This window comes from Mytilus californianus, unplaced genomic scaffold (assembly GCF_021869535.1).
Source record: "Mytilus californianus isolate M0D057914Y unplaced genomic scaffold, xbMytCali1.0.p SCAF_3, whole genome shotgun sequence".
Taxonomy (NCBI): Eukaryota; Metazoa; Mollusca; class Bivalvia; order Mytilida; family Mytilidae; genus Mytilus; species Mytilus californianus.
In genome coordinates this window covers 12843706-12856813 of record NW_026262679.1, presented here as the reverse complement: position 1 = coordinate 12856813, position 13108 = coordinate 12843706, and the positions used below count along the sequence as shown (strand labels likewise).

The following is a 13108-nucleotide window of genomic DNA, read 5'->3' as shown; positions in this document are numbered from 1 at the left end:
AAGACTAACAAAGGTCAGAGGCTCCTGACTTGGGACAGGCGCAAAAATGCGGCGGGGTTAAACATGTTTTTTGAGATCTCAATCCTCCCCCTATACCTCTAGCCAATGTAGAAAAAACAAACGCACAACAGTACGTACAGTAAAACTCAGTATAAGAGAAGTCCGAGTCCAATGTCAGAATAGGAAACAAAAGAAAATAAACATAATGACAATAATACATAAATAACAACAGACTACTAGCAGTTACTGACATGCCAGCTCCAGACCTCAATTAAACTGATTAAAAGATTATGTCTTCATCATATGAATATAAGGCACAATCCCTCCTGTTAGGGGTTTAGTATTATACAGTCATAAAATATATGAGAAGAACATAACCCGTGTCATGCCAACAACTGGTTTTAGAATAAATGTGTTTAATTCCGATGCAAAGACCCTATAAGTGAATTAATATTAAAGCCAAAATATGCAATTTTTAATGAGTATGTATTTTTATACGACCGCAAAAAAATTTTGTGGTCGTATATTGGTATGACGTTGGCGTCGTCGTCGTCGTCGTCGTCGTCATCGTCGTCCGGCGTCGTCGTCCGAATACACATTGGTTTTCGCACTCTAACTTTAGTTTAAGTGAATGGATCTTTTTGAAATTTGACCATAAGATTAAATACCACAAAAGGAAGGTTGGGATTGATTTTGGGGGTTATGGTACCAACAGTTAAGGAATTAGGGGCCAAAAAGGGGCCAAAAATAAGCATTTTCTAATTTCCAGACAATAACTGTGGAACCGTGTATGGATCTCTCTGAAATTATACTACAAGTTTCCATACCACAAAGGGATGGTTAGGATTTGCTTTGGGGGGTTATGGCTCAAACCGTTTAGGAATTAGGGGCAAAAAAGGGGGAAAAACAAGGTTGTCCTGGTTAATGGACAAATACTTTAGTACAAAACATAATTTAAAGCAGTGTAAGGGAGATAAATCAAATACATCATTGAAATTATCTCCCTTACACTGCTTTTAGATTATGTATAAAAGTAATGGTTAATGAACAATAAAGATAATTTAAAACAGTGTAAGGGAGGTAATCCAAATACAACGTTTTGGTTACTTCCCTTACACTGCTTTTAAATTATGTTTAAAGAAATGCATATTTATAAAGGAAGACCAGTAAAAATATCTGCAAATGTTGCATCATTTTTTTTTACAAAAAAATCCATATGAAAGATTTGACACTATATTTTTAATTCTATTATAAAATAGATTAAGATAGCACTATGGTAAATTTAAATGGGTAATTATGGTTGCCAACTCCATTGGAAATTTGAATTGAGGTTATGACCATAACTTGAGGGAAAGAAATTTTTGGGGGAAAAAAGGGGGGGGGGGGATAAAAAGAAATTGTGGGGGGTCAATTTTTTCTCATTTCAGATTTCAGAAATTAAAAAGAATTCTTCAAATATTTTTTTTTTTTCAAATTTCAAATATTGAAAAATTTCAAGAAGTAATCTTTAATTGCACAGTATGGCACATTAGATTTGTAAAATCTTTGATCACATTTATTTATTTGTTATGCCGAATCTAACAGTGTATTTAGATTTTTAATTTTGGGTCCAGTTTTCAAATTGGTCTACATTAAGGTCCAAAGGGTCCAAAATTAAACTTTGTTTGATTTTAGCAAAAATTGAATATATGAGGTTCTTTGATATGCTGAATCTAAACATGTATTTAGATTTTTGATTTTTGGCCCAGTTTTCAAGTTAGTCCAAATTGGGGTCCAAAATTAAACTTTGTTTGATTTCAACAAAAATTGAATATATGGGGTTCTTTGATATGCTGAATCTAACCATGTATTTAGATTTTTTATTTGTGGACCCCGCTATCAAATTGGTTCATATTGAGGTCAAAAGGGTCCAAAATTAAACTTTGTTTGATTTCATCTAAAATTGAATTATTGGGGTTCTTTGATATTCCAAATCTAACCGTGTATTTAGATTTTTAATTTTGGGTCCTGTTTTTTGAATTGGTCTACATTAAGGTCCAAAGGGTCCAAAATTAAACTTAGTTTGATTTTAACAAAAATTGAATTCTTGGGGTTCTTTGATATGCTGAATCTAAACATGTATTTAGATTTTTGATTTTTGGCCCAGTTTTCAAGTTTGTCCAAATTGGGGTCCAAAATTAAACTTTGTTTGATTTCAACAAAAATTGAATATATGGGGTTCTTTGATATGCTGAATCTAACCATGTATTTAGATTTTTTATTTGTGGACCCCGTTATCAAATTGGTTCATATTGAGGTCAAAAGGGTCCAAAATTAAACTTTGTTTGATTTCATCTAAAATTGAATTATTGGGGTTCTTTGATATGCTGAATCTAAACATGTATTTAGATTTTTGATTATGGGCCCAGTTTTCAAGTTGGTCCAAGTTGGGGTCCAAAATTAAACTTTGTTTGATTTCAACAAAAATTGAATATATGTGGTTCTTTGATATGCTGAATCTAACCATGTATTTAGATTTTTTATTTGTGGGCGCCCGCTATCAAATTGGTTCATATTGAGGTCAAAAAGGTCCAAAATTAAACTTTGTTTGATTTCATCAAAAATTGAATTATTGGGGTTCTTTGATATGCCAAATCTAACCGTGTTTTTAGATTTTTAATTTGGGTCCCGTTTTTTAAATTGGTCTTCATTGAGGTCCATAGGGTCCAAAATTAAACTTAGTTTGATTTTAACAAAATATTGAATTCTTGGGGTTCTTTGATATGCTGAATCTAAACATGTGTTTAGAATTTTGATTATGGGCCCAGTTTTCAAGTTGGTCCAAGTTGGGGTCCAAAATTAAACTTTTTTTGATTTCAACAAAAATTGAATATATTGGGTTCTTTGATATGCTGAATCTAACCATGAATTTAGATTTTTTATTTGTGGGCCCCGCTATCAAATTGGTTCATATTGAGGTCAAAAGGGTCCAAAATTAAACTTTGTTTGATTTCATCAAAAATTGAATTATTGGGGTTCTTTGATATTCCAAATCTAATCGTGTATTTAGATTTTTAATATTAAGTCCCGTTTTTTAAATTGGTCTACATTAAGGTCCAAAGGGTCCAAAATTAAACTTAGTTTGATTTTATCAAAAATTGAATTCTTGGGGTTCTTTGATATGCTGAATCTAAACATGTGTTTAGATTTTTGATTATGGGCCCAGTTTTCAAGTTTGTCCAAGTTGGGGTCCAAAATTAAACTTTGTTTGATTTTAACAAAAATTGAATATATGGGGTTCTTTGATATGCTGAATCTAACCATGTATTTTGATTTGAGACATTGGACCATAATAGGTGAATTAAAAAAATTCAAGTTCTTGGACCACATTCTTTCTGTGTCAGAAACCTGTGCTGTGTCAAATATTTAATAACAATCCAAATTCAGAGCTGTATCAAGCTTGAATGTTGTGTCCATACTTGCCCCAACTGTTCAGGGTTCGACCTCTGCGGTCGTATCAAGCTGCGCCCCAGCGAAGCATTTTATTAAGCTTAGTTTTTATACAACCGCAAAAATTAAAAATTTTTTGGTCGTATATTGGTATGACGTTGGCGTCGTCGTCGTCCGAAGACACATTGGTTTTCGCACTCTAACTTTAGTTTAAGTGAATGGATCTCCATGAAATTTTACCATAAGGTTCAATACCACGAAAGGAAGGTTGGGATTGATTTTGGGGGTTATGGTACCAACAGTTAAGGAATTAGGGGCCAAAAATAAGCATTTTTGTAACTTCCAGACAATAACTTGTGTGTAAGTGTATGGATCTCTCTGACATTGTACCACAAGGTTCCATATCACAAAGGGAAGGCTGTAATTGATTTTGGGGGTAATTGCCTCAAAATTTTAGGAATAAGGGGCCAAAAAAGGGGCAAAAAACAAGCATTTTTCTTGTTTCATGACAATAACTTGTGTGTAAGTGTTGTGATATTTCTGAAATTGTACTACAAGGTTCCATATCACAAAGGGAAATCTGGAATTGAGTTTGGGGGTAATTGCCCGAAACGTTTAGGAATTGGGGGCCAAAAAGGGGCCAAAAATAAGCAATAAGCAAAAAATTTGGGGGGGGGGATTTCTTTTCTTTTCTTTTTTTCCTTTTTTTTTTCTTTTAAAATTTTCAATTTTAAGTTGGTTATTTCTGATTTATATTTAAAAGCAAATAATAATGATATGGTAGAAGATACACACCAAACAGGATGTGTAAATTATTATATAATAAGTATTGTGCAATAGCAAGAAATTTTCAATTGCACAGTATTGCACAATAGCAAGAAATCTTCAATTGCACAGTATTGCGCAATAGCAAGAAATCTTCAATTGCACAGTATTGCGCAATAGCAAGAAATATCCAATAGCACAATATTGCGCAATAGCAAGAAATTGTCAATTGTACAGTATTGCGCAATAGCAAGAAATATTCAATTGCACAGTATTGTGCAAAAGAAGATACTTCGTATAAATTGCTTATTTCTTGATCAATTTCAATGGGGTTTTATTCTTGAATTCTTGGGGTTCTTTAATATGCTGAATCTAACTGTGTATTAAGTTTTTGGATTTTGGGACCCGTTTTTTAATTGGTCCACATTGAGGTCCAAAGGGTCCAAAATTTAACTTTGTTTGATTTCATCAAAAATTGAATTATTGGGGTTCTTTGATATGCCGAATCTAACCGTGTATTTAGATTCTTAATTTTTGGTTCCGTTTTCAAATTGGTCTACATTAAGGTCCAAAGGGTCCAAAATTAAACTTAGTTTGATTTTAACAAAAATTGAATTTTTAGGGTTCTTTGATATGCTGAATCTAAACATGTATTTAGATTTTTGATTATGGGCCCAGTTTTCTAGTTGGTCCAAATCGGGGTCCAAAATTAAACTTTGTTTGATTTCAACAAAAATTGGATATATGGGGTTCTTTGATATGCTGAATCTAACCATGTATTTAGATTTTTGATTTTTGGGCCCCGTTATCAACTTTGTCCACATTGAGGTCAAAAGGGTCCAAAATTAAACTTTGTTTGATTTCATCAAAAATTGAATTCTTGGGGTTCTTTGATATGCTGAATCTAACCATGTATTTAGATTTTGGATATTGGACCATAATAGGTGAATGTCCAATTTAAAATTTTTAAGTTCTTAGACCACATTCATTCTGTGTCAGAAACCTATGCTGTGTCAAATATTTAATCACAATCCAAATTCAGAGCTGTATCAAGCTTGAATGTTGTGTCCATACTTGCCCCAACTGTTCAGGGTTCGACCTCTGCGGTCGTATCAAGCTGCGCCCTGCGGAGCATTTTATTTCAAAAATATTTTTTATTTTTTCAGCCAAAGCAAACAGAAAATGATTCACAAGAAGGAGAAGGGAAAAAAAAGAAGAAGAAGAAGAAGAAAAAGAAAAATAAGAACAAAGAGGGAGATGAACAGGTTAATTTATTTTTTGTATTGCACAAAATAAACATGGTCAGATAGTTGTGTCTATTTTCTTTACATATAAAGGGTACAAAGCTAAGGGTAGGTAAATTGTTAACAGAGATTGCTAAATCAATTTAAACATGTATATAACATTTGTCTGATTTCAGCTTTATATGTCAGTCACAAGTACAGGTGACTGTAATATGCTCCTTATATACATGTATTTAATTAGCTGAAAATTCCTATTGGAAAGAATTAGCCTCATTCACATTAATGTATCTGTGATCCGTTTATTTGGCAATCGCCAATGGCAGTCAGCAGGGTTTAAGAACACCCGTTGTTCGACCTGCTAGTCAAATGCGTTTTGTTAAAATATACTTTTTCACTTTTTTGATCTTTTGGAAAATGTTGTTTGTGCTGTATTTAGACCCCTCTACCAAGAAATTTGTTTTGCATGCACACATATAAAAATTGTGGTTTTTATCCAACACAATCATAGGTTTGAACGTTGTTTTCAATTTAGAGTTGTTTATTATGTACCAGTATACTTATACAGGCAGGTCATTGATCTATTTAGCATTTAGAATTTTAAAAATCAAACATTAAGCAATTTGACAACATAGTTATCTACAGAATGGAAATATGTAACTCATGTCAGAAATGCACTTTTTCTTCTAAAATTATAAAGTAATAAACTTTCTATCTGTTGTGTCCAAAACTCTGTTAAAGTCTATTTTTTCAGTCCTTGTGAAAGTTCCATTTGTTCAATTAAAAGCATTTTTAACTCAGATGTGTCAAACTAGATTGATAGGTTAACTTGAGTACATTTCAAAGTCTCTCAAAGACCAATTCCATTTATTAACCCTGATTTAAAAATGTGTGGAAATTATATTTTAACTGTTCTCCTTTAGAGAGTATCCGTTTGTGCAGACATTCATCAACAGCCATTTGTATGAGATAATAAAACATTAAGATATTGTATATATGACAACTACTGTATAGGCTCCTGACTAGCGACAGGCACATGCATAGGTGGGGTGGTTAAACTTGTTAAATTGAGGTCTCAATATTCCCCCTTTTTTTACCTGTGTTGCCAATGGTGGAGGCAGGTCTACTAACTGCTCGACTCTGTTCCCTCTGAAAGACCTAGATTACAAAACTTTTATCTAAGTTTTCTTGGCTTCTATGAAAGTGAATGATTTTATATTTTGTCTGCAGTTTGATAATTTTGAGATGAAGCATGTAATCATTTATGGTGGAAGAAGACTTCAAGTCTTCTGAAAGCCTTTACTGCCGGCTGTAAAATCATTGAACCTTCACCAGGACGTATGCCGTATCCCTTTCTGTGCTTTACAATTTCATAACAACTTCCGTGCCATATCTTGACACCGATGTTTACACATGATCTAATCTGCATCATTTAATTTATTAGTTAGGCTCGAAAAACGATCACTATCGTTAATGTTATAATTTCTCATGTTTTAATGTATAAATATCAACCCTTTTATTTATGTAAATTATTAGATTTCATCTCATCTTACATGAACGTTATTTATTTACTTGTAACCGGATGTCTTTAAAGTAGAGTTTGTAGTATGCATGCGTGAATTTGGTATTGGGTCGGTTCTCCCTGATTACATGTTCGCCCTTGGTCCGTTCGCCCTGAGTTCGTCCCCATAGAGTACATTCACCCTGGGTTCCTTCTCCTTACTTTTATCGTGGAAGTATTATATTGACTGCTTTTATCAAGGACGTTTTATATGTCTTTGCAATTATTAAAAAATAATAATATTATGGGTATTAAAGTTTAATAAACTTATTCGGATATTTATATGGTATAAGTTCTCGAAATTCAGAACCATGTTGGTTACGTATCTGTGCATGTGCACAAATGGCAAATTTAATTGTGCATATGAAAGTTTCAAAATAATGATAAATAGAATTGTCATATATTCATACAATCCATCTTGAGTTAAAGTCAAGTATATACGTGGAGAGTACGACTTCAAATCAATGATGCTTGAAAAAATACACGGATTTAGTTGTTCCGTCTGTGTTCAGATCTTTAATGCAATCAATTAAGTCATATTCCAGTTTTAGATAATATGTGTTTTTTAAAACGAAAGTTAGAATATTTAAGTATGTTATTGCGATAATAAAGAGTCAATCGCACACGTGAATCTGCTGGTGTTTTACACATCAAACGATACACCGACTGTTGACAGAAATATCAATGTACAAACTAATGTCTGTTGACGGATTCCATTTCGAAAGTACGTAGTTTTCATGTCGGTCATTGTCGGAATGTCCCCAATGATTGCCTTTATTGCCTTAATACGTTTCAAAGTTTTAGAATTGATAAAAAACGGGATTTAACAAATAGTCCAGCTCTTTACTGTTATTCGTCATTAAGGTACACACATTATCGAGGCTCGAGTACGGAACCAGTAATTCGTTGCTGTCAATAGTTTTATTTTCATAAAAAATTTCAGGAAAAGGCTGTGTGACTCCTGACAGAAAATGCCATTCCTACCCTCATACTTTTGTGTAAAAATATTAGAGGAAAAACAAATATGATATATATGGGTCAAGCACTTTAAATGAACGGGTTTGAAATGCTAAAAGAGTCAAGCGCACATGTGATTCTGTCAACTGACGGTGCATCGTTTGATGTGTAAAACACCAGCAGATTCACGTGTGCGCTTGACTCTAAATTATCGCTATAACATAGCAAGGTCATCACCTGACATGACCAGTCAATCCTTGGCCTGACACATATCTGCATTGGATATATTTAGAATTTTTCAATATATGTTTATAATGAAAAACCCTAGTTTAAGCAAAGTTGACTAAAATCTTGGTGGCCAGTTTTTTTTAAAGTTAACTATCTGCCTTTGACAGAAAACTTTCAAGTAAAACCAAATCAATTACTGTTATAATTGCTTGGCGAAATTGCATTTCATCAAGTTGACCATGCTGAGACGAATGTATGGAATTTAGTTATAGAAAATTTAATTTGAATCAACAGTATTTGCAGATTTTTATGTTAAGTATAGTGAGTTTTGGTTGAGTTATGAGTATTATTATTTTTGGAAGAAAAAAAATACGTCGAAAGCAATAATGGGACAACGCTGGCTGGGTTGGTGGGGGCTGCTTTTATTGTAATTCAAGTTACCTTTTATGCATCTTCTTCCACCTCAGATCAATCAGCTCTTTGATTTTATTCTGCCATGGAGCTACTTCCTGTTTACCAATAGATAACACTTACTGTACCTTAAAACTACATCAATGAAAGTACTTTATTCAAGTAATTGAACATAGTTTTAAAAATCATCTTCATCAGTTATGCATCAGTACACATGTTACCACAAGCAATTGCATGCAGCGATACAGGTCCAGACCCGGTATCGGTCTTGTTAAAACAAGGAATTATTTGAATCTGGAATAATTTTGAATTCTGGAAAATTGATTAGAAATGTATGATGAAAACTAACCCAACTAAATAGGGTTAGCCATGCGTGCATGGCTAAGGTTAATTTTACTTTCACTATTATTTCAGTATGAACTAACTAACCCACCTTAGCCATGCGCGCATGGCTAACCCTATTTAGTTGGGTTAGTTTTCATCATATATTTCTCATCAATTTTCCAGAATTCAAAATTATTCCAGATTCAAATAATTCCTTGTTTTAAAATCTAGATCAGTAGATGAACAAAATGTGCATTAAAAGAATATATGATTTAGTCTAGTACAGGAAGAGCACATGACTAGAATAACTGTAAAATAGATAACAAATTATATTTTATTACAGAATGCTCATAGTAAGGGATTGCAAGTTTAGATTTCTTAACCTGCTGATAATAAATCATGCCATCCTACACTTGATTCTGTTCCAAAACTGACTCTTTTCACAAAAAATCTTAGGATTGAAATTGAAGGAAAGTTATACTGAAAAGTTCATGATTTACAAGTACTTTTTCTCATAGATTTTATGTGACAAGAGTCCCTGTTCTTTATTTTTATATGTATAAGCAGGTTTATACTTATAAGTGGAAGAACGTCAGCAATCAGTCATGTGACCTTATCCTTGGTGTGTTTATGTCTGTGATTTAACTTTAACCTTTGTTTGTACGTAAATCTATTAACTGTTACATTTTTGCTTTGTTTTAGACAAATTCTACAGAAACACCTAACAAACAACAACAGTCCAAAAAACAAGTATTGGCAGGAGGGATTGTCTGTGAAGAGTTAAAAGTAGGACATGGTCCAGTGGCCCAATCTGGTAAAATGGTGAGTATTGTAATGGAAGAAGGCAAGATACGTATGACATCATCTTGTTAGGAAGCAGGAGGAGATGATAACACATTCAAAATTAACATGTCGTTTTCATGACTTTGCCAATACTGTAAAAGGCAAAACATATGGCAGAAAATACACTGTCATCATCAAATCAGTTTTGTTAAGTTAAAAGCAGTTGCAAATACAATATGGACATACTGGTTATGGAAGCACATAAAATCTATAAAGGGGCATAAAGCTTGAGGCAAATTAAAGAGCCTCCTCATGGGGTTTTTGATTACGTGATTAGGCCAATTAAAATTAATTGATAGATTTTCATCCCCGCCCGCCCCTCTGAAATCGTCCCGCCTGATTTTTTTTATTTTTACAAAATTAAAATTTCCGGATTTTGTTTATTTCTGTTACTGGTAACCGCCGATAATTTCGTTTCATTCAAACCTTCCTGTTTCAAATTTTGGTTTTCGTATTTCTTCGAGTAATATAACCAAAATGATGAAGTCGACATATTCTGCTGCTCAATGATGACAACATTTTCTTCTGAGAATATAGACTGATTACTAGAAGGGCATGAAATATTCGGTTACGAGTAATAGGCATTGTCCAAGAACGCTTTTCGCAGTATGTCACAAATTTCCGTGATTAGAAGACCGTGGATATTTATACAATGACTTTGTGTCAGGAAATTTGGACTCTGAATGATATCCAAAGCGCAAGAATCGTGGAACACATTGGTACAAAAAACCTGCTTCAAAAACATGACTGGAATAAAGTAATTGACACAAGCACGAACTTGTGCGATTTATGACTGTATTTTGAGTACAAAGAGTCGGCTAACGTACAATATGTATTATAGCAAGCCCTTAGATTTACCCCAAGGCTGTCGTTTTTGTTGACAAACAGCAAACACCCTCTGTCCCCATCCCCTTAATAGAGTCATTAAACAATTTCTTCTTTTTGGTTCAGTTCATGCTTTACATGTGTGTAATTATATTTGCAACTTGCATAAGAATCTTCGAAGCATCAACCCTAGTATTTTCAATACAGTTTGAGTTTTCATTTCACTCTGTACTCATAATATTTGTGTTGCATACCAATGCATATGCTTCATTTTATGGGCACTAAAAATCATAGCTTAAAAGAAAAATAAATTTGATGTAGGAAGTCTAAAAGAGAACATTTCTCCACGTTTTTTGCTATTTATTAAAAATAGGTTTCTAAAGCAGCCATTACATGTAGAACAGTGTTTGCCAATCAGAAATATTAATTTTTAGAATTTGAAAATAATGTAGAATTCTTTATACATACATGATATAAGCTTATTATTACACTTGTATATGAACAACAGGTTACAAAAGGGTTTAGGAGGAAATAAAAATTAAAAAACAAAATCCTCCCACTCGCCCATTTTTTTCAAAAATCTGGATGAAAATCTTAATTAATTTTAGTTGGCCTTACTTGGCCATTTTATAGTGACTATTTGATTACCAGACCAAATATTTCATGATTATTTGATTATTTGATAATTTAGGACTGTATTTTTGATTATTTGATTATCTTGTTTAAAAAGATAATTAATGATTATAAAATTTGTGATTATGTGATTACTTGGACACCCCTATGAGGGGCCTCATTAAAACTGGTTACTTTTCTGACATTAATAAACATCAATAAAGGACAGTGATTTGTACAACATTATGACATATGGTAGGAATGCCTATGTGTGGGTATTTTATTAAAAAATATCCCATGAAGATATTTGACTTTAAAAAGGGAAAGGGGAGAGGGGGGATTCTTTTGAAAGTTTTGTTAATAATTTGGCAAATTTGGGAAGTATAAATTTTGTAATTCTGCCTGAAACATTCCAAAATCAAACTCACATATCTTGAAAAATAAGTCATGAAGGTACAGCCTTTTTTGCTTAGTGCATATTAAAATTGACTAGGTGTCAAAATTTTAAGAAGAAATCAATGTTAGATATCTTTGGAATCCTATCCCCTTTAATAGTATGAACATCTAGATAAATACTCATAGTTATGGTAGTTACAGATTCATGGTGAACTGTGATTGCTGGTTTAATTGAATGTTGAGGATGCATACAACGAAAACTTCCCAGACCAGACTGCTAGCTCATGGTCATGAAGTGGTTTTTAACTTACACAAATGTTTACCTAACTGCTTCTCTAATGTTTTAGTCATATATACCCTAACTATGTCAATGTCTGATTTGTGTTCATTTTAGGTACATGTTTACTACACTGGAAAACTTCAAAAGACAGGTAAACAATTTGATTCCTGCAATCAGGGGAAACCTTTCCGATTCAGACTTGGTAAAGGAGAAGTAATAAAAGGCTGGGACATAGGTGTAAGTGGTAAGTACGCCCATACTCGTTAGACATTTTTATCATGATGGTAAAGGAGAAGTAATAAAAGGCTGGGACATAGGTGTAAGTGGTAAGTACTCCCATACTCGTTAGATATTTTTATCATGAGTGGAAATAACAGGATAAAGTGCAGATATATCAGGTATCTGAAGCATGGAAAATTAGCTGCATACTGATTTTCTCTGTTAAGTTATGAAAGGCAGATTCTCATACTTGCTGGATTAACATCTCATGTAAATTTACCTTAATATTCTTGTTGCATTTAAATTTCAAGAATAGTAGATTACATTTAAAAATATACAATTTATAATAAAATGATAGCATATTATACAATTACTGTCTTTTGATGAGATAAATATGTGGTTTTTGTCGAGCCTACGACTTCTGTCACAGAAAGCTCGATATAGGGATAGTGATGCGGCGGCCACGGCGTCGTTAACTTACTACTTAAAAGCTTAATATTTCAGAAAGTAGAAGATATGGATGCTTCATAAATTTCAATAGATGCCTTATGTTATGAAGTTTCTGTCTGCCATATGTCCTTTGTCCTTGACCTCATTTTCATAGTTCAGTGACTACTTGAAAAAAGTTAAGATTTTTTGTAATGTTAATTTCTCTCTTGTTATGAGTTATAGGATAACTATATTTGGTATGTGCATACCTTGCACAGTCCTCGTGTCTATCAGACAGTTTTCACTTGACAACACCCTGATTTCATGGATCAGTGAACAAGGTTAAGTTTTCGTGGTCAAGTCCATATCTCAGATACTATAAGCAATAGGTCTACTATATTTGGTGAATGGAATGATTGTATGGTGTACATGTCCACATGGCAGGTGTCATCTGACCTTGACCTCATTATCATGGGTTGCTGGTTAAAGTTAAGTTTTCGTGTTTTGGTCTATTTTTCTAATACTGTATGCAATAGAACAGCTATATTTGGTGTATGGAAATATTTTATGATTTACATGTCAGTCTGA

At 33.1% G+C, this 13108-nt stretch overlaps 1 protein-coding gene across 1 annotated transcript in view; it reads left to right on the top strand.

Moving 5' to 3' along the window:
* LOC127732976 (46 kDa FK506-binding nuclear protein-like) overlaps positions 1–13108 on the top strand; it is a 43114-nt gene that overhangs the window by 26352 nt on the left and 3654 nt on the right. The window contains exons 9-11 of the mRNA XM_052242226.1: positions 5361–5459; positions 9619–9738; positions 11987–12116. Coding sequence (XP_052098186.1) covers positions 5361–5459; positions 9619–9738; positions 11987–12116 — 349 coding nt within the window. The remainder of the gene's footprint in view (positions 1–5360; positions 5460–9618; positions 9739–11986; positions 12117–13108) is intronic.